The 22,500-nt window shown below is 18.6% G+C and overlaps 11 protein-coding genes across 11 annotated transcripts in view; 7 read left to right on the top strand and 4 right to left on the bottom strand.

The window, feature by feature from the left end:
• PADL01_0611200 (nucleolar GTP-binding protein 1, putative) overlaps nucleotides 1–29 on the bottom strand; it is a gene marked incomplete at both ends in the record, with an annotated part of 2,070 nt that extends 2,041 nt beyond the window's left edge. Inside the window, one exon of the mRNA XM_028680840.1 lies at nucleotides 1–29. This exon is cut by the window's left edge and continues 2,041 nt beyond it. Coding sequence (XP_028537277.1) covers nucleotides 1–29 — 29 coding nt within the window.
• A 2,059-nt stretch (nucleotides 30–2,088) lies between these two features.
• On the top strand, nucleotides 2,089–3,090 carry PADL01_0611100 (6-cysteine protein; the record flags this gene model as incomplete). The annotated part of the gene is made up of 1 exon (XM_028680839.1): nucleotides 2,089–3,090. The coding sequence occupies one exon, from the start codon at nucleotides 2,089–2,091 to the stop codon at nucleotides 3,088–3,090; it is 1,002 nt and encodes a 333-aa protein (XP_028537276.1).
• A 1,017-nt stretch (nucleotides 3,091–4,107) lies between these two features.
• On the top strand, nucleotides 4,108–5,136 carry PADL01_0611000 (6-cysteine protein; the record flags this gene model as incomplete). Its single annotated transcript, XM_028680838.1, has 1 exon — nucleotides 4,108–5,136. The coding sequence occupies one exon, from the start codon at nucleotides 4,108–4,110 to the stop codon at nucleotides 5,134–5,136; it is 1,029 nt and encodes a 342-aa protein (XP_028537275.1).
• An 813-nt stretch (nucleotides 5,137–5,949) lies between these two features.
• Nucleotides 5,950–7,257, top strand: PADL01_0610900 (PP-loop family protein, putative; the record flags this gene model as incomplete). The annotated part of the gene is made up of 1 exon (XM_028680836.1): nucleotides 5,950–7,257. One exon carries the CDS (start codon nucleotides 5,950–5,952, stop codon nucleotides 7,255–7,257), a length of 1,308 nt encoding a protein of 435 aa, XP_028537274.1.
• Nucleotides 7,258–8,063: 806 nt separating this feature from the next.
• On the top strand, nucleotides 8,064–8,429 carry PADL01_0610800 (conserved Plasmodium protein, unknown function; the record flags this gene model as incomplete). The annotated part of the gene is made up of 1 exon (XM_028680835.1): nucleotides 8,064–8,429. The coding sequence occupies one exon, from the start codon at nucleotides 8,064–8,066 to the stop codon at nucleotides 8,427–8,429; it is 366 nt and encodes a 121-aa protein (XP_028537273.1).
• A 359-nt stretch (nucleotides 8,430–8,788) lies between these two features.
• Nucleotides 8,789–9,508, bottom strand: PADL01_0610700 (conserved Plasmodium protein, unknown function; the record flags this gene model as incomplete). Its single annotated transcript, XM_028680834.1, has 1 exon — nucleotides 8,789–9,508. One exon carries the CDS (start codon nucleotides 9,506–9,508, stop codon nucleotides 8,789–8,791), a length of 720 nt encoding a protein of 239 aa, XP_028537272.1.
• An 89-nt stretch (nucleotides 9,509–9,597) lies between these two features.
• PADL01_0610600 (conserved protein, unknown function) lies at nucleotides 9,598–9,954 on the bottom strand (the record flags this gene model as incomplete). The annotated part of the gene is made up of 1 exon (XM_028680833.1): nucleotides 9,598–9,954. One exon carries the CDS (start codon nucleotides 9,952–9,954, stop codon nucleotides 9,598–9,600), a length of 357 nt encoding a protein of 118 aa, XP_028537271.1.
• A 1,225-nt stretch (nucleotides 9,955–11,179) lies between these two features.
• PADL01_0610500 (leucine-rich repeat protein) lies at nucleotides 11,180–17,192 on the top strand (the record flags this gene model as incomplete). The annotated part of the gene is made up of 8 exons (XM_028680832.1): nucleotides 11,180–15,601; nucleotides 15,702–15,748; nucleotides 15,843–15,915; nucleotides 16,011–16,102; nucleotides 16,184–16,334; nucleotides 16,417–16,480; nucleotides 16,601–16,911; nucleotides 17,091–17,192. 8 exons carry the CDS (start codon nucleotides 11,180–11,182, stop codon nucleotides 17,190–17,192), a joined length of 5,262 nt encoding a protein of 1,753 aa, XP_028537270.1.
• Nucleotides 17,193–18,833: 1,641 nt separating this feature from the next.
• PADL01_0610400 (eukaryotic translation initiation factor 3 subunit L, putative) lies at nucleotides 18,834–20,711 on the top strand (the record flags this gene model as incomplete). The annotated part of the gene is made up of 1 exon (XM_028680831.1): nucleotides 18,834–20,711. The coding sequence occupies one exon, from the start codon at nucleotides 18,834–18,836 to the stop codon at nucleotides 20,709–20,711; it is 1,878 nt and encodes a 625-aa protein (XP_028537269.1).
• Nucleotides 20,712–21,490: 779 nt separating this feature from the next.
• Nucleotides 21,491–22,036, top strand: PADL01_0610300 (conserved Plasmodium protein, unknown function; the record flags this gene model as incomplete). Its single annotated transcript, XM_028680830.1, has 3 exons — nucleotides 21,491–21,580; nucleotides 21,677–21,734; nucleotides 21,930–22,036. The coding sequence occupies 3 exons, from the start codon at nucleotides 21,491–21,493 to the stop codon at nucleotides 22,034–22,036; spliced, it is 255 nt and encodes an 84-aa protein (XP_028537268.1).
• Nucleotides 22,037–22,497: 461 nt separating this feature from the next.
• Nucleotides 22,498–22,500, bottom strand: part of PADL01_0610200 (lsm12, putative) — a gene marked incomplete at both ends in the record, with an annotated part of 832 nt that continues 829 nt past the window's right edge. The window contains one exon of the mRNA XM_028680829.1: nucleotides 22,498–22,500. This exon is cut by the window's right edge and continues 36 nt beyond it. Coding sequence (XP_028537267.1) covers nucleotides 22,498–22,500 — 3 coding nt within the window.

Below are 22,500 nucleotides of genomic sequence, written 5' to 3'. Positions count from 1 at the left end.
TTAAAGCGATAGAGATTGCTTTCTTTCATTATATCAAAAAATTTTAATTAAAATAAATAAATATATATATATATAATATATATATGTTGTTTATTCAAATGGTGAGCATATAGATGCTTATCAACAAAGAGAGTATAATTATAAATACATAAGTTTTTTCCACAAAAATGTATTATTATAAATAAATCACAACATATATATTATATATATATATATATATATATATTTTTTTTAATAATATATATATAAATTAAATTAAATTCACATATATATATATTTAACATAACGTCATAAAAAAAATAATTATTTAATTTTTATACGGCCACAAAATAATATATATATATTATAATATGGTTATTTTATTATTTTATTATTTTATTATTTTACAAATATATAAATTTTCTTTAAAATATTAACAAACCATGAAAATAATATTATGTATATTTAATTATATAAATTAATATATACCTTTAAAATCTTTTCCTTAAAAAAAAAAAAAAAAAAAAAAAATTCATATATCTATATAAATATAATATATATGTAAAATTTTATTTTTATAAATAATAATTTTATTATATATATCAAAATTTTAATATATATTATAAATAATAATATTATTATATTGGGCTCCTACAATAACATTATTAAAATATAATATTATATATAGTTAAAGATATAAATATTATATATATATAGAGTTAAATATTTGTGTTTTTTTTACCATTTGAAGTATTATTATATTTATATATATGTATGTATTTCATAATATTATATAATATATATATATTGTTATATAATATTTGTATTATAAAAAGGTATAAAATATATATTACATATATATATATATATATATATATATATATATATATTATTTTTCATATTATATCATTTCGACGTATCTGAAAATTTAAATATATATTATATTATATATGCCTAATTATTTATTTGTTTTTTTTTTTTTATCTTTTTTTTATTTTTCGATGATTTTCTTTTTATTTAAAAAATTTATATATTTCATTCAAGTGAATGAATAATAAAAATATATATATTTATATATTTATATATTTTACGTCATTTCTTCATATATATATAATATATGAGGACGTAACAAATATTATATATATATATATATATAATTGTATATATTTTTATTATGATTAAAATAATAATTTATGTCATCGCTGAAATATTATATTAATATATATGTTATAGAGATAAAATAAATGTAACAGATCCTTTTTATATATATATAATATATATATATGTATATTTTTTTTTTTTTTTTTTTTTTTTTTTTTTTTTTTTTTTTTTCGCATTTCTTATTTTATGTAGAAATGATAAAAGAGGGGAAACATAATATTTTAAACTGAACTTTTAAAAATTTAACAACTAAAACATATATTTATTTTTATATTGTTCCTCTTGGTTTTTTTTTATACATACAATAATGCATGTATGTAAGAACACATAACTGTTATATAAAATATATATATATATTATAATATATATTATAATATATATATATTTTATTTTATATTTAACATGTGTGTGTTTATTTTATTTTTTTTTTTTTAATATGTAAAGAATCTTATATTTTTGACCAGTATCAAGGTGAAAAAAAAACAAGAAGATATATAAAGAAGACATATAAAGAAGACATATAAAGAAGACATATAAAGAAGACATATAAAGAAGACAATGCTTATTTTATATCAAAAAAAAATAAAAAGGAAACAAACAACATACACATAAGTAGGGAAAAATATATAACCCACATAAATATAACAAGACGAGGAAAAAAGAATTAAATAAATATATATATTATATGTATGTATTTATTTATTTTTTGTTTATCAAAGGAGGTATAAGTCGTGGTATACATCCAGTTTTACGTCGATATATACATCCAGTTTTACATCCAGTTTTACGTCGATATATACATCCAGTTTTACATCCAGTTTTACGTCGATATATACATCCAGTTTTACGTCGATATATACATCCAGTTTTACATCCAGTTTTACGTCTATATATACGACAAAGTATATATTAATGTTCAGGTTAATTTAATGCTGAGGTGTGATAAGCATGCATATAGTCAGCTTTATTTTTTTTTTGTTTTCTTTTTTTGGGGCTTCTTCCATTTGTTATAATATAAATGGTGTATGTGACTTTTCTAGTGATGAGTTAAATTTGTTGGGAGAAGAAAAATTAGATTTTTCTTTAAAAAAGAATGAATATAAATTATCTGATGAAAACAATGTAAGAAATTGTGTTTATTTTAGTAAAGGTTTTGAATATTTACGTTTTATATGTCCAATGAGAAAAGATAATTATGAAGGAATTGAAATTCGTCCTTTTGAATGTTTTGAATATGTTCGTATTGATGGAAGAGAAGAGAAATTAAATGAGATATTAAAAGGTAGTTTATTTGAAAAAAGTATTAATGATAATATAATAACAAGAGATGTATTTATTCCACCTACTATATATGAAGATATGTTTTTTGAATGTACATGTGATAATAGTTTAACTTTTAAAAATAATATGATTGGAAAAAGAGGTATAATGAAAATACATTTAAAAAAAAATATTTTATATGGATGTGATTTTGATCATAATGAAAAATTAATAAAAAATAAAACAGCATTCACAAATTTTTATCATAAAGAAAAAATTTTATCATTATCAAATGATGAAAATATTACATGTAATGTTACTATTAAAAAATCACAAGTATATTTAGGAATTATATGTCCAGATGGTTATCGTTTATATCCAAATGATTGTTTTAAAAATGTTATATATCATAATAATATTATTATGCCATTAAAAAAAATTATACCACATGATATTTTATATCATCACGACAAAAACAAAAAAATCGCATTTGCAGCATTTACATTAAATATAAATGAAAACCCAAAAGGATTCACATGTCATTGTATTAAAAAGCAAACAAGTTTTAATAATCCTCTTATTGTAAATTTTAAATTTGAAAATAAAGAAACATCATTTGCAACAAATATTAATCTGTTCTTTTATTTTATTTTTTTTATTCCATTTATTCATTTTATTTTGTTTTTATAAATATCAAAAATAGACACAAGAAGTTCCTTATGCCTATCAATGTGTATACAACCAGGGTGTCTCAAAAAATACACACATATTAAATAAATAAATAAATAAATAAATATATATAAATATATATATATATATATATAAATTAAAATTGACATGTATAAAACGATAGATTAATACATACATATATTATATATGTGTGTTTTAAAATATATGCTTTTATATATTCAAGAGAAAAAAAAAAAAAAAAAAAATAAAAGACTTGGCACACCACCCAGTAAATATTACATATATACACCTTTTTTTTAATGTCAATTCATAGAATTTTCATTTTTTTTTTTTTTTTTCTTATTTGAAAAAAATTATATTTCCTTTATTTTTTTGTTTTTATAATTTTTTTTTTTTTTTTATACATTTACTTTTATTATATTGCATTATATTTTTTATTTTTTTGTTATAAAACGACTTATTCCATCTGATATATATAAAAAAAAAAAATAATAAAATAATTACACATTTAAGTACTTGAATTGATTATATGGTTGAAAATTTTCATAGTGGAAAGGAAAATATAAAATAAATAAATATATAAATATATAAATATATATATATATATATTTCATTATTTATCAGATCTAGAACTGTGGTGCAATAAAAATATTTTCCTTTTTTTAAAGGCAAAATTATAAATATGATATAATATATATATTTTATATATATATTTATTTTTATATATATTATTTTTTGATGTACACATTTTTACCACCCATATAGTGTGAAGAAAAAAAAAAAAAAAAAAAAAAAAAAAAAAAAAAAAAAAAAAAAAAAAATATATATATATATATATATATATTTATAAATATTTAAAAAATATACAAAAAAATATAAAAAATATATAATATATAATATATTGTTTGGTTATTTAAATAAGGGGTGTGTACAGGTAATATTTTTATTCACATATACAAAGAATTTAACAATTTTATTACGCATAATTTTTTTAGTTTATAAAATTATTTTGAAAGTATGATGAAATTAAATAAGAATTATTGTTTAGGTATATCCTTTGTATTATATTTTTTGTTGTCTGTTTGTGAAGGGAATAATAATTTAACATGTGACTTTAATAATATGCATAAATTAGATTTTCATGCTAATCAGCAAACAAGTGTTACTAAAATATGTACATTAAATCCAAAAGAATTAGATAAAGTAACCATAATATGTGGTTCAGATAGTTTAGATTATAATTTATATCCTGAAAATTGTTTTGAAGAAGTATATATATCTACGAGTAAGACACATAAAGAAAAATTAATAGAATATGTAAAAGGATCATCAATGATTATGAAAAAAAGTTTAAAACCAAATAAATATAATGAAGTTTCTTTTAGAGTTCCACCTAATACTATGCCTGAAAAAGCTATTTATTGTTTTTGTGAAAACAAAAAAATAATAAATACTAATGGTTCATATAATGGAAGTTCTCAACATAATAAAGAAATTATAAATAGAGGTATAGCTCAAATTGTTATTCCATCAATAACTGAAAAAATTAAAGGATGTGATTTTACTACAAAAGAATCTTCAATTTTTACTAAAGGATATGATATGAATGATATTAATAATTCAAAATATAAAGATCAAGATCTTGTATGTACTATTAATGCAAGTGCTCATGAATTAATTGGATTTAAATGTCCAAGCACTTATTCTGTTGAACCACATGATTGTTTTGTTAGTGCATACAATTTAAGTGGGAAAAATGAAAATCTTGAAAGTAAACTTAAATTAACACAATTAATTATGGACCATTATAATAATACTTTCTATTCAAGATTACCAGGTTTAATACCTGATAATATGAAATTCTTTTGTGTATGCTCAAAAGAAAATGAAAAAAAATTAGTATTCAACGTAGAAGTAAGCATATCATCAAGTAATTCCTATCTTTCATCAAGAGATAATCCATCCAATTCTTCTTTCTTAACTTTTTCATCATATTATGCGCTCATCACATTTGTTATTACAACAGTTTTATCATTCATCTTATAAACATAAAAAAATAAAAAAAAAAAAAAATATATAATATTCAAAGTATTACACAAAATTATAGATAAATATACAGCTTAAAAACACCAAAAGTTTTTTTCATAAGAATGATATTATATATATATATATATATATATATGTACATGTTATTTTTTTTTTTTTTTTTTAAGTTTAATTTCATAGTTTTAATAGCACATAAAAAAAAAAAATAAAGGAAAAGAAAAGAAAAGAAATTTTTTTTTTTGTATATATTTTTAATTTTTAATTTTTTGTTTTAGTACTGAATAATTTTAAAAAACGCATTATTTTTTAATTAATATCAAATCTTATGAATATAACATATATATATATATATATATATATACATACATATGTATGTATGTATGTATAATGTTTTTATGATATCAAACGTTTAGAAATAAAAAGAATTATATATATATGGTAACATAATAATTTCATATGTTACTACAAAATTATTATAAAAGTAATCATAAACATTGTTGTAAAAAACATTGTTGTTCTATATATAATGTTGTTTATACATTAACATTTAAAGAGAAATTTTCTCAATAGATTATATAATCATTTAAAAATAAAAATAATAATAAAACAAAACAGAAAATATATACATATATATATATATATATATATATAATATGCTTATAGAAATATATACCAAAAAATATTTTCAAAATGTCGAAAATGAAGAATTTATTTCTAAATATACTTTTAAATATTTGAAAAGAATTTTATAATTATTATATTATATTATATAATATTATGTTATTTTATTTATTTTTTATTTTCTTCTAAAAAATGCTGTGCGAGAAATGTAACGAAAAAAATGTTTGTATGATGAGACCATCCAATAAAGAAAAATTATGCAAAGAATGTTTCATAGAAAGCTTTGAAGAAGATGTTCATGATACAATTTTAAAGAAAAGAATGTTTGAAGATAATGATAAAATTTGCATAGCCGTTTCAGGGGGAAAAGATTCAAGTGTACTTGCTCATGTACTTGTTAATTTAAAAAAAAAATATAATTACAAATGGGAATTATTTTTACTTGCCATTGATGAAGGTATTAAAGGTTATCGTGACGATTCTTTAAAAGTTGTTTACAAATTAGAAAAATTATATAATTTACCATTAAAAATATTGAAATTTGAAAATCTTTTTTCATATACAATGGATGATGTTGTAAAATTTATAGGCAAAAAAAATAATTGTACTGTTTGTGGAGTCTTCAGAAGACAATCATTCGAAAAAGGAGCCTTATTATTTAATGCAACAAAACTTGTCACAGGTCATAATGCTGATGATTTAGCGGAAACCATTTTAATGAACATGTGCAGAGGTGATATTGACAAACTAGCGAAAAATATAAATGACCTGAGCAATGCAGGTCATATGAACAAAAAATACAATTGTGTAGGTGATAGCCAAAATGGAATAAAAAATTTAGAAAATATACAAAATTCACCTGAACAAGTAAGGCAAAAAAATTATAAAAATTGTGAGAATATTGATGATAATAATGATAATTATGATGATATTAAATTAAATGATATTATGAGTGAGAGGTTAAATGAAAAATGTAGTTGCATAAATAATAATTTGGATAATGATAGTGGAAAGAAAGATAAAGAAATTCAGAAATATGAACAAGATTATGAAGAAAAATATAATAATAGTAATAGTATTAATAATGGTAATTCTTTTTTTTTACCGAGATTAAAACCTTTAATGTGGTGTTATGAAAAAGAAATTGTTTTATATGCCTTTCATTTAAAATTAGATTATTTCAGTACAGAATGTACTTATTCTCCTAATTCATTTCGTGGTAATTTGAGATGTTTTATCAAAGACATTGAATTGATTAATGCACAGTTTATTTTAAACATTATTCATTCAGCTGAATTTTTTTATTTTAATTCGATAAATCAAAAAAGGTTAAATATATGTATAAAGTGTGGTGCTTATACTTCGAATAAGATATGTAAAGCTTGTTTAATTATTGATGGTTTAAATAATTATACGGATAATTCTTTTCTATACTCTAATAAAAAAAAATCCAAGAAAAAAATATCTATACATTTTGATAATAAGAAAGTTGAAGGATAAAAAAATGTATAGGACGTGTTTAAAATATAAGCCATATTAAAAAAAAAAAAAAATTAAAATAACACGCGGATGTTGTATGGTTCAGGGTTGACATTGTTTTATTCACTATATTTTTTTTTTGTAACAATATAATATATATATATATATACATATATGTATATATAATTGTTTCGTCTTTTTATTATTATAACTTTATATTTTATTTTAATTTTTTTGTGCTTTTTCCTTAATTTTTTTAATGTACATACATATAAACCTTTTAACTATAATAAAATTTGAGATTAATATATTTATTTTAAATGACTGCACATATTATATGTAGATAAATTATTATGTATATATAATAAATGTGTACATATAATTTTTTAATATATAATACCTTCTTTTCTTTAGGATATATATCATATTTATAAAAGGACAATTAACTTATTCATTTTAAAATAGTTAAATATATATATATATATATATATATATATATATATGTGTATACATTGTCCTTATTTAATTTGTTTTCAAATAAGAATTAATATTAGTAAAATAATGTTAATCAGAATATATTTTATAGATTTCCCTTTTGAAAAGCATTATTGAAATTTTTTTTTTTGTTATTCTTAATAAATGACTATTAATTGTTTTATATAATGTTGGCATAATTTTGTTTGTTAATATAATAAATCATTATAAATAAATAAATATATATATATATATATATATATATATATATATATATATATATTATATGTTTCATAATTTTCTTGTTGTCAATTATATTTCAGTTTAATTTTTTAATTTTTTTTTTTTTTGAGATGGGACAAAGAAATGAAGGGGAGAACATCATTGAGAATATTTATGAATCATCTTTGAAGAAAGTAGAAGACAGAATAGAGAAAGGAAAATTAATATTAAGAGTAGAAAAGGAAAATGAAATAAATTTTAAAGATATGGAAGGATATATAAAAAATCATATGAATGAAATGACAAAACTTGTAAAGGATGCAAAACTTATAAAATCTTCAACTAGTTACAATTTGAAAAATTTTTATAATTCATTTGTTAAATGTGAGGAGTTATTAGACCAACTATCAACAAATAATATAAACACAAGAATTGATGATATTTTTAGTAATATAATTATAGAAATAAATAATAAATGTAAGCCAGTTGTATTATAATTTTTTTTTTTTTTTTTTTTTTTTTTTTTTTTTTTTTTTGTTGCCGAACGATATTTAAATATATATATATATATATGTATATATTTATATGTGTTTATTTATTAAATAACTTATTTTTTTTAAAAAGTCAAATTTACCAAAAAAAAAATTTAAATAAAATAAAATAAATTAATTATGTATATAAATGTAGACAAAAAAAATAATACATACATAAATACATATATGTATATATGTATGTTTAAATGTTTATATGTTTATATGTTTATATGTTTATATGTTTATATGTTTTACTTCTTACGATTGCGCTTTTATTTTTTTTTTGTTTATTTATTTTCTTCTTCAATTGAACAAAATGTTGTTCACTTGTGCATATGCTTATACACATCTAGTATGTATCTCCTCTTTGATGTATCTTTTTTAAAATATTTTCGAGGTTCCATTGCTGGATATTTTTGTTTTTCATGGATATAATTTGTAGTAATAATATTTGTATTAAAAATATGTTTATGTAAATGTTCATTAGCTAGCTGAAATGATTTATATATAATTTTATTTTCATGTTCATTTATATTTTCCTTAAAATAATTTTGAATAGATTTATTTATAGGTATATCTTTATTTTGTATATTATTGTAAATACCAAAACATAAGTTAATATAATTATAATCTTTTAAATGATTTATGATATTTGCATGTAAAATATTATAAAAATCGCTACCTAACTTTTCATGAATTTTGACATATGTTTTTATTTTATATTTTCCTATAGGTCTATATATATCAGGAATAATTATACATACATTTTTTTTTTTCACATTATTATAATTTATATAATTTATATAATTTAGTATATTCTTTAATGATATACCATTAATATCAAAAATAGAAGTAGTTGGCTGTATTAATATAATATTATTTTTTTCACTTATATATGAATTAATATAACTAATTTTTATCCATTCATCAAAATAATTTTTTTTTTTAAAATACTCTAAAAACATTCTACTTATATCTCCTTTCTTTTGTTGTCCTATCAAACTATTTATGATTTCATTACCAAGGCTTATTAGTATATTCATCTTTTTTTCACATAGGAAAAAATATATATAAATATATACATATATATATATATATATATATATATATATATATATATATTTAATAACCTTCAACAGTTTAGACATATAAAGATTCCCATGGATATTAGCATGAATCCCATAAGAGAATTAAAAGTTAATGCTTTTTTAAAAATTACAAGTTCAGTAATATATGTAAAAAAAAAGGAACAGGTGTTACATAGTGGCATTACTAAAGATATATCACATATACTTAATAAATAATAATAAAATAAAGAACCTATTTGATTTAATATATAGGGTACTATAATATAATAATTTGTAAATATTGAAAGAATATTTTCTTTCTTTATATTTTCATCATTTGATTTATATATACATCCTTTTTTCATAAATGCATTAGTACATCCCCATAATATTCCTATTATGAAGTATAATAAAACATACATCTTTCAAGGGCTCTAATCCACAAGCGGTAAATAAAAAATAATATATAAATAATATAATATGAAATAATATAATAAGATTTATATTATCATATATTTAATTATATTGTCATTAATTAATTCTTTTTTTTTTTCTTTTTTTTTTTTTTTTTTTTTTCTTCATTTTAATCGTTTTTTTTAAAGCGACGGATATCTCATTCCCATTGTGCTCTTTTCATTATACTAATGATTTTATTTTTAAAATTAAGGATGAATAATATATACAAACAAATATATTATATATATAATATATATTTATATATATATATATATATATATATATTTTTTTTTTTTTTTTTTTTTTTTTTTTTTTTTGTTTATTTGCATCCTAGTAAATATAAGAAAAAAAAATAGCTGTGGGAAATATTTTTACAGATAGGTAAAATTAATGCGCAAATATTAAATATACCATTTTTTGAAAACGGGAAATGTGTATTTTTTTTTTTCTTTTATAATTACATGTATTTAAAAAATAATACACATATATAATATTACACATATATATATATATATATATATATATATATTTATTTATTTATTTTTTTTTTATTTATTATTATTTTTTTTAATTTTTTTTCTAGAAAATATTTAAAAAAAAAAATATTTTTCAAAGAATATATTTTTTGTAAAAATTCCAAGAAAAAAAATAGATTTAAAATAATTGTCTTTGCAACACTTTGAAAAAAAAAAAATAATATATAAAAAATAATATATACATATATATATATTTATATATTATATATATTGTATCCATTCCGTTTTATAAAATAGAGGTCTGTATTTTTCTCTATTTTATATATATATATATATATATATATATATATATATATTAATTGTTTTAAAAGTAAAATACAATAAAATAAAAAAAGGTTTATGTAAGTAACGTTTCATTTAACCACATAAACAAAAAAATACACACATATATATATATAAATATATATATATATATATATATATATATATATTTATTTATATATATTTAAAATATATGCAATGGACATATTTTTATTTAAAGAAACCATTATTATGTATTAAAAGTATGGCATTATATATACACATATATTATATGTATATTTAAGTTTATATATTTTTTTTTTTTTTTTTTTTTTTTTTTTTTTTTTTGTGTGTGTGTGTTTATATTACCCATTTGTGAACCTTTTATTATACATTATTATTTAAAAAAAAGAAAATGTTGTTAGATTTATCAAATAGTAAATTGAAAAGTTTAGAGGACTGTGATATTATCTTAGAAAAGTTGATTGAATTAAATTTGGATTATCCAAGTATAACATATTTAAACGTTTCTCATAATAATATAAAATCGATTAAAGGATTAAGGGCCTTTGAAAATTTAAGAGTTTTGAATATATCACACAATGAAGTGATATCATTAGATGATGATTATATTCCATGTTGTACTGAGAAAATTATAGCTGACCATAATGTATTAACAGATATATGTTTTAAGGGAATTGAAAAGGAAGAGGAAGAATATGATGAAGATATATGTGAGGAAAATGCTACGTATGAAAAATATAATAATAATAATAATAATAATAATAATGATGATGATGATGGTAGTAACATTTTATGTGAGAAAGACATTATAAAAAATAAGACAAAGGATTATAAAAATAAGAATTTAAAGAATGATGAAAATGACGATGAGAGGAAGAATCATCATATGAATAATCGTGAGAAGAGAAAACTTACAAGGAATACATCTATTTATGACTCTTTTAATACTAACTTATTAAATGATAAGAATATGTATACAAATAAGAATTTACCATTAAATAAATTAATTTATCTTGATGTTAGTTATAATAATATAAAAAAATTAACAACATTTGAAAAATATTTACATATAATAAATAAAAATAAAAGAGAAAAAAATGATTCATGTTCTGATGATGCTTATATGAATAATTTTATTTCTAATAAAACAGAAAAAGATGTGATGATTTTATTTTTTAATTCTTTAGAAACTTTACATTTAAGAGGTAATCAATTAACTAATCTCAAGGGTCTAAGTGTTTTCAAAAATTTAAAAGTCCTTGATTTACGTTCGAATTTTATTAATCATCCTGTGCAATTATTTTATATTTTAGATAATAAAAACTGGCTTAAGAAATATCAGAAAAATAAAATGGAAAGGAAAGATACAAATTATTATTCTTATTTTGTTTATATCTTAAAAAAATATAAAAATTTTAAAAATCTACAGAATTTATTTCTTCAAGGAAATAATAAAGTTCTCAAACCAAAATATTTATTTATGAGTGTATATAATGTTTTGAAAAATATTAACGTTAAAAGGAAGTTAAGTACTGATGTTATCACAGATAATATCTCTTTAGATGTATCCAAAAAAAAAAAAAAAAAAAAAAAAAATTATATGACTAATGGTGAGTCGGAAGACGAACAAAATGGTGTTGGAAGTTATATGGACTTTGAAGGGGGAGATGAAAAGGAAGTAGAAGATGTAGATGAAGTGGAAGATATAGATGAAGTGGAAGATGAAGATGAAGTGGAAGATGAAGATGAAGATGTAGATGAAGAAGAAGTGGAAGATGATGATGAAGAGGAAGACCATATGGACAATAATGAAAATGAAGAAGATTTTATAGAAAATGATGAGGAAGAAAATTATTGTTTGAACCCAGAGAATAAAAAAAAAGATCCCGAATTAAATGAACATTTGGAAGAAAAAGAAACATATGATGATAAAATAAATGAAAAGAAAGTGGATGATGATCATATGAATAGATATAATGATAATATAAATAATTGTTGTAACGAAGGAGATGAAGAAGAATCATTTTATGAAGATGATAGTTCGAATGAATATACTTATATAATGGAAAAAATGGGAATATCATCTAACAAAATTAATAAATTGCAAAACAATAATAATACAAATAATTATTTGAGTGACAGAACACATGAAGAAAAGGAAGTTTATGATGATACTTCTCAAGATAATTCTGAATCGAATTTAAATGGGTCATCGAAATGTTCTCCATTATATAGCGAAGATGATACAGAATTTGAAAGTAATGAAGAAAAGGAATATGAACAATATGAACAATATGAACAATATGAACAGGTAGAGAAAAGGAATAATAAAGAAAATGAAGAAAAAGGATACGATGATAACAATGGTGATAATAGTGATGATAATAATGGTGATAATAGTGATGATAATAATGGTGATAATAGTGATGATAATAATGGTGATAATAGTGATGGTGGTGATGATTGTGAAGAAAAAAGGGTTCAAGATAAAAGTTTATCTATAAAAGACAACTTAAATAATAAAAATGTATATTCTTCTAAAACGAGGGAAAAAAAATTTTTATATTCAACTAATGATGATGAAGATGAAAAAAAAATCGATGATCTTATTAAACATATTAGCTATAGTGTAAGCAGGAATTCTTCAAATATTATGTCTTCTCAAAATTCATGGAAAAAAAATCAAGGATGCATAAGTGTGAAAACTTGTAATGATAATAAAAGAGAATTTGTATGTGATAATGAACAAACAGAAAAAAAGGAAGTTCAAAATGAAAAGAAAGAAAGAGATAATATTAAAAAGAAAATTGTGAATACTAAAGAAGAGAATAATATATATGAACTATCAAATATGTCATATGTAGAAAAGGAAAATAATTGTAAAAAAAATCTTTATAAATATATTAAAAGTGCTGATCACACAAACAAAGCTCTTTTGAAGGAAAAAAATATTTCTTCTTCATCTGGATTACATTATGAAGAATGCTTAAATGAAGAAATAAATAATAGAAATACAAATGATAATATAAATATTAAGAATGAGAATAATAAAATGAAGAAAAATAAAATGGAGATAAAAATTAATTCAATAGATAAAACGTATGAACAAAATGAAGGGAAAAATCTTTGCGTTTCATCCGTTTTAAAAAAAAATAAAAAGACTAATGATGTACTCAAAGAAATATTAAACAAAAATAGGGACATGGATAAGTCAACACTAACAAACGTTTCTTCTATTGAAGAGAGTGATATGTTTGATAGTGACTATGAAGAAATAATAAGCACATCGAATTGTGCTAATATGAATGATAATAATAAAGATAATAATATGGAATATATTAATATAAAAGATAATAATATGGATGATATTAATATGGATAATTATAACATACATAATTGTAATATAAAAGAATCATCCAATTTATCTTTTAAAAATAAAAATTATTTAAATTCAAAACAAAAGGGGAACTCAAACCCACTTACAAATAATTATGTAAAAGAAGATAAAGATAAAATGGATGATCATATAAAAATGATAGGAACTATAGAAAAAATGATAGAATATAAGAAAAGGAGAGAACAAGGTATTAATAATGATGCTGATATTTGTATTTCTAAACAGGAGAATGCACAAGATATTTTTAAAGAAAAAAGGAAAAAGGATCAACGAAAAAATCAAGGCACAAATGGAAATATATGTAGAAACACATATGATAATACATATAATAATACATATGATAATACATATGAAAATACTTGTGGTGATATAAATAAATACAATGATGAGGAAAAAAAAGAAGTGTGCAATATTTTAAATATTTCTTATAAAGAGAATAAGACTAATATTTCTGATGAGAAGAATTTAAAGACAGAGATATGTGATATGCAAAAAAAGATTAAGAATGAAATGAATAAAAGTTGTAGTAACAAAGATATATGTATATATAAGAGTGAGGAAGAGAAAGAAAATATAACATATAAATGTAATAGTAAAAATAAGTTACCAATGTCGAATACACAAAATAGAAGATTATATCATGCTTGTTCATCTTTTAAATCAGAATCTACAGATGTAACAGAAAGAACAGGTAATATGAATAAGAAGTTAAAAATAATAGAAAAAAATATTCTAAATAACGATGGTTTAAATATAAATAGTATGAAAAATATGAACGACTTAATAATTTCAAAGAATATGATGAATATACAAGCTTATCCTATACAAATTCAAAATAATAAAGAAACAAAAAACTGGAATAAAAAAGAAAAAGATCATAATAATTCTTCTATAATAAAAGATACTTTGTTAGTAGAAAAAAGGGTAGCTAAAAATGAGGAAGATAATGATTATATAAATGAAAAAACTAAAAAAAATGAAAATATTATAAAGAGAAATAATGAATTACAAAATAATAATAAAAGTACATGTATAAAAAATGTAAAAGATATTAATATATTAAAAGATAGAGAAGAAAAATATAATGACAAAGATAGTATGCTATATAATAATTTGGCTTTATATCTAAAAGATGTTTGTTTAAATTTAGGAAAGGAAAAGCAATACACTAAAAATTTATTAGAAGAAAAAAAAAAATTAGAAAATGATATAAAAATTATGAATGTGCAGAAAGATATTTATAAAAAGAAAATCAAAAACTTAGAAAAATTATGTATTGAGAAAAATAAAATTACAAAAAAATATAAAAATATGAATAACACATTGAAATCTTTTGAACATATGAAAATGCAGGTTCCTAAAGACGACATGAATTCTCAAAATGAATATATAGAAAATACCATGGAGAAATTATATGTAATATTAAATTAGGGATATAAGAAAAATATATATAAAATGAATATATAAATATATGTTATATGTATTTTATTTTGTTTTATTTTTTTTTAATTTTTAGAACGTATTCTTTGATGCTTTTGGAGAGGAGCACATAATAACCAAAATGTAAAAAAAAAATAAAAAATAAAAAATAAAATAAAAATAAAATGTAGAAATTGAACATATATATATATATTTATTTTTATTTTTATTTTTGTAGGATTGAAAGTTTAGCTGATGTTTATATTAGAAAGGAAAAGAATACAGAAATGAAAATGATAGAACACAAAAAGGTAACAATATATATGTATATTTATTTGTTTATATTTATTTGTTTATATTTGTTTATATTTATATACTAATATGCTATCCTTTATTTTATTCGAAGGAATTGGATTTGTTAAAGAACGTAGAGGAAATTGTAAAAAAGAAAGATCAATATTATAACGAATTATTAAAAAAAAATGAAATTATCAAGAGGTAAAATGAATAAATAAATAAATAAATAAATAAATATACACATATATACATATATATATATGTTGTTTTATTTTTTTTCAGTTTGAATAGCAACCTAAATAATATAACTAAAAGCGTTGCTGATATGAAAAAAAGCATAATAGAAAATGAAAACAAATCCAAGGAATTATTATCGGTGTTATCAAAAAAAGATTCAATGTTGAAAGATATGGAAAAAAAAATCCTAATAATGGTAAGGCAAATATTATAAGTAAAAAAAAATAAATATACTTTGTATATATATATATGTGTATATATATATATATTTTTTTTAGAGGGGAAAAGAAAAGGAATTTGAAAATGAAAGAGCTAAAATAATGGATCTCCTAAAAGATAACGGTAAAAAAAGGGAGAACATAAAAATGTATATGAATAAATATATCATATGTATAATATATATATATATATTTTTTTTTTTTTTTTTTTTTTTTTTTTTTTTTTTTTTTTGTTAAATTTAAGATGGCAATGTGAAGAGCATAAAAGAATACAAGGACGATATTAAAGCACTAGAAGAAAAATTAAAAATATATATAGAAAAATCTAAAAATAAAATGAATGACAAAAATTATGAGAAGATGGTAGATAAATTACATGATGAACAAATAAAAATACACTCATTATTAACAGAAAAAGAAAAAATTATAAATGAAAAAAATATTCAAATAGATCATCTAGAAAATCAATTACAATCATGGGCAGATGAAGCAACCAATTGGGTGGTCATGGCTGATAAGCACACCAAACTTATAACAAAACATAACATATTAAAGGTAATAAAAAATAAAATATATATATATATATATATAATTAATATCACAACATATTTTATATATTACTTATAAACTGCATACACAAATGGTATATCCATTATAAATATACATTATATATATGTATATATTTTTTTTTTTTTTTTTTTTTTTTTTTTTTTTTTTTTTTTTTCATTATGCAGAAAAATTATGAAGAATTGAAATTGAAATATATTATGGATATGAAATACATCCAGTCAAATAAAAATGAAAAAGTTAAGGAACTCATAAAAAGGTTTTCATAAATATTCAATGACACAAAAAATATATATATATATATATATTATATATATATATATATAATTTATATATGGTTTATTTTATTATTTTATTATTTTATTTTTTATTTTTTTTGTTATTGTTCTATTTAAAAGAATATTATTTGTTTTACTTTTTTTTTTTTTTTATTTTTTTCCCATTTTAATTTGCTTTTATATTGAAATAAAAAAATGTGACCATACATGTTATGTTGTCATTCAAATAATTTTCTTATTTTTCAAACTGTTGTTTAAAAAAATATATATATATATATGTCATATTTTTTTATGTGTGCATTTATTATAACCTTTTAAAAATATGAGAAAGAAAATACATGATATATATATATTTTTTTATATGCCCATGAAGAAAGCATTACAATAAATATAAGAATATTTTAATTATATTTTTAAAGTATTAAAATATAGTGCTTATCTCATAAATAATATTATATCTGTGTATCATTAAAACAAAAAAAAGAAAAAAAAGTAATAACATAAAATATATATATATATATATATATATAATATAGTTTACATATCAATATAATATATTTAATTTATGTTACTTTTTTTGAAAATTAAAAAATAAGGGATATGTAAGCCATTTTATTATTTCATTATTATTATATTATTATTTTTTTTTTTTTTTTTTTTTTTTGCATCTCTTAAAAATATAATATATATATATTTTAATATTATATAATAAGCATAAACCCCCAAAAAGAAAAAAAATAATAATAAAGCATCTGTAAGAAAAATATATATATACATATAAAAAATATGTATATTGATTTTTTTTATTTAACCTCTTACAAATGCAATTTTTTTAATATATATATTATATGTACACTTATTGTATATATAATATATATATATTATAATATTTTTTTTTATGGGGGAGAAAAAATAAAATGAATAAATGAAAGGAATAAGAAAGAAAATATATATATTATATATATATATATATATACATAATATATATATTATTTTATATATATGAAACACAAACTGAATATATTAATAATATACTTTAAATATTATTTTATTTTTTCACAAAAAAAAAAAATATATATATAATATATATATATATATATTATATATATTTAAAACTGTAGAATTTTAATATATGTAATATATTATATATAATATAATATAATATTATTTTCTATATTAAAAAAAAATATAATATTCAAAATAAATAAATATATACATACATATGTATTATATATATATATCTATTTTTTATATGATAATATAATAATAAATGTAAATGTTTATAAAATTTAAAAAAAATTTTGTTAATTGAATATTAATTAATTTATAACAATATATTTACAAGATAAAACATTTTGTGGCTTAATTATAAATAAATATTGTTTTTATCAAAAAAAAAAAAAAAAATAAATCAACAAAAAAAATAAACATATATATATATATATATATATATATATATATATAATATATTATATTTATTTATTGTTTTTATTTTGACCAGTATTTTTTTTTTTTTTTTGCGGTTAGATATATTTGTAAAGGATATTATAGGGACTACTATTTATTTTGAATATATTTGTATATATATTGTTAAAATATTTTATTATATTTATTATAATTTAAAAAAAAAAAATGGCTGAGGTGAACAGTGTTGAAGAAAATGTAAATGAGGAGATTGTAAGTTTTGAAGAAGAAGTTGAAACATTTTTAATAAATTTACACGATTTTGTTTATCATCGAAATGCTGAAGCTATAAAGAAATTGTTTGATACAGATTTTTATACAATATCTGAAATATATTTTAAGAATATAAGATGGCCATCAATAAAATTGGTTGATATATTTTATAAACAGAAGAATAGATTTCATAATTTGATTCATTCATTATATGAAGAGTTATATTATCGTCATGTATTTATAATAAAAGATATAACATTAGAAGATCGTAAGAATGCATGGGATAATTATAAATGTTTATTAAATTTTATAACAACTATATGTACAGATTTATCAGGTGATTCTAATGATAATGTATTGGTTATGCCAAATGTATGGGTATATGATTTTTTATCAGAATATATATATCAATATCAATCGATGTGTCATTATAGATTACAATTATTAAAAGATTCAGAAAAGAATGAAGAAGGAATATCATTTGTTACTCAAAATACAGATGTATTTGAGAGTAGTATTGTTTTTGAAGCATTACATAATTTATTATTAAAAGGAGAATTTAGTACCTTACCTTTAGAAGAAAAAAGTACATATGTAAATAATATATATAATATAAATAATGAAGAAATAAATAGTAAATATCAGTTTGCTTATTTTGCTTGTTGTATATTATTAAATTTATATGTATTAATAGGAGATTATTATACAGCTTTAAAAATTATATCTCATATAGAATTAAATCATAAAGCATTATATTGGAAAGTTACATTATGTCATTTAAGTATATTTTATAATATTGCATTTTCATATATGATGTTAAAAAGATATAATGATAGTATAAAAATATTATCACAAATTTTAATATATCTATCTAAACAAAAAATACATTTCTCGAATCAACAAAAATATCAACAAAATTTAATACATAAACTTATAGATAAAATGTATCTAATAATTATTATTTGTCATTCATTAACAAATACAAGATTAGATGAAACAATCCTTCAAAATATAAAAGAAAATTATTCAGGTAAATTTTATGCTTTACAATCAGCTAATGAACAAACATATGCAGAATTATTTATTAGGGTTGCACCTAAATTTATTGATCCATTATCTAATATTAGTTTCCAAATATTATCAAATTTTCAAAATGTACAAAATCAAACATATAATTCTGATCCAACAAATCGACAGCTAGCCATTTTTTTAAAAGATGTATCATATCAAAAAAAAGCTTTTTATTTTATTTCATATGCTAAATTATATCATAATATTCAATTAAAAAAATTAGCAAATCTTATGAATTATAATGAATTAATAAATAATGATGATGAATATGAACAAGAACAAAATGTATCATCAGATATTATGTGTGTTAAAAATTGTAGTAAACAATTAATATGGAAAGAAGGACCATTATATACAGGAGATTTTATTAATTCCATATTTGGAAATTCATTTGATTTTTTTATTGATCTAGATATTGTAAATATTAAAACAAGAGCACACCAAAAAATATTTATTGATTATTTTGTTCATCAAATTAATATGAGTAAAAATCTTATGAATAATTTATTAGGAACTGCAGCACCACATATGTATAAAACAAAATATGACCACTTTAAGAAAAAACACAAAAATAAAAACAGAAATAAACACAACAATAATAATAATAACAATAATAATAATAATAATAATACTAATTATTATCATAAAAATAAACAAAATAAACAACACCATCAAAACAGACATAACAATCAAAATAAACAACCTAATCAAAATAGGAACAGTCATCAAAATAATATGCACACACAAGTAGCTGCTTCTTGAATACACAAAAAATATTTTTATGAACTATTTTTTTAAATCTTACATAATATGGTAAATAAATACAAATAAATAAATATATATATATATATATATATATATTATATATTATATATTTATCCATTATTTTTGTTGTACGGGTAATTTTAAAAAGTAAATTATTATATATATATATATATATATATATTTAATTTACTTTTGATGTTTGCAATATTATCTTTATTTACATATATATATATTTATTTATTATGTATTAATTTTTTTTTTTTTTTTTCTATCCATGTATATATAACCCATTTTTATGAGGCCAAAAAAAAACATTTATAATATTTATTTTTAATCTTATTAACCTTTTAATTTATTTTTAACCTTAAAATGAGTATAATCTAAAAAGTGTAAATATATACATATATTTATATATATATATGTTAAGAGTCTCCTATTTGTTATCTCTTATTTTGCTTCAAGGTTATTTGTAAATTCGACCTTCATATATATAATAAATACGTAATATACTTTATTGTTATATATAAACATACATGTATACATTATATTAATTCATGTGTGTATAATTTTTTATTCATTATTTCAAGTTTACTTTTTAATGATATTTTAACCCTTTTAAAAATAAAAAAAATAAAAAAAAATAAAAATTTCTGACTTTTTTTTTTCCCTATTTTAATGTTAAATATAAAAAAAATAAAAAGAGAGAAAGAAATATGTATACACAAGGGAAATAAATAAATATATATATATATATATTTTTGCACATTATTTTAAATATGAGTGAAATAGGATTTATTTCTCACCCTCCACCTGAACCAGACTTTTGGATTTATTTTGCCAAGTATTTGAGAAATACATGGGTTCAGGTAAAAAAAATTATGACATATATATATATATAATACTATTATTATTTCTTATATTATATGCTTTTTTTTTTTTTTTTTTATTGTCATATTTTTCAGTGGGCTATTGTATTTGTTCCTTTTATTCTTTTCGCCCTCTACTTAAAATTAACAATGCGTAAGACGAGAAAAAAAATGAAATATATATATGTATATATTTTTTTATTTATTATGAATTTTTCCTGGAGACTTCATATGTTAAACTATATAATAAAAATATGCTTGTACACCTTCATATATGTATTTATTACACCTATGAAATATTTAAATTTTAATCTTTATTTCTTATTTATAATTTTTTATTCCATTGTAGCCTCTTTTCATGTGAATGAAAAGGAACATTCAGAGGAACAATTTCAATTTAGGGATATGAAGGAAATTAGAAAAAGGAGGAACACCATGAGTAATAATAGTTTATAAGGGTTCATAAAAAATACAACACATCTTACGTTACATTTATATAATAATTAATATAAAAATATCTATTTATTATTTGTAAAGATAAATATAATAAGAGCATTTTTTTTCTTTTTTTTAATTAAGATATAATTAATTAATAAGTTAATGATGTATTATGATAACATAACTGTGTTTATATTATCTGTACAAAATATTAAAAAATTCACAAGTATATAATAAATATAAAAAATATATATATATATATAAAGTGCAACAAAAAAATATATTAAAAATATATTAAAAATATTTTGAACCTGTTCATAATATAAAAACAATTAAATAAAAGCCCACATTAAAAAGGATAAAATATATATATGTAGATGCGTATGTGCATATATTATTTATAAAATATATAAAGGATGTTAATTTTTTAAAATTCCTTCAAAGGAGGATAGAAGTAAATAAGAATTATTTCATAACCTTTA

Source organism: Plasmodium sp. gorilla clade G2 (assembly GCF_900097015.1).
Source record: "Plasmodium sp. gorilla clade G2 genome assembly, chromosome: 6".
NCBI lineage: Eukaryota > Apicomplexa > Aconoidasida > Haemosporida > Plasmodiidae > Plasmodium > Plasmodium adleri (nom. inval.).
This window is presented reverse-complemented; position numbering and strand designations above follow the sequence as displayed.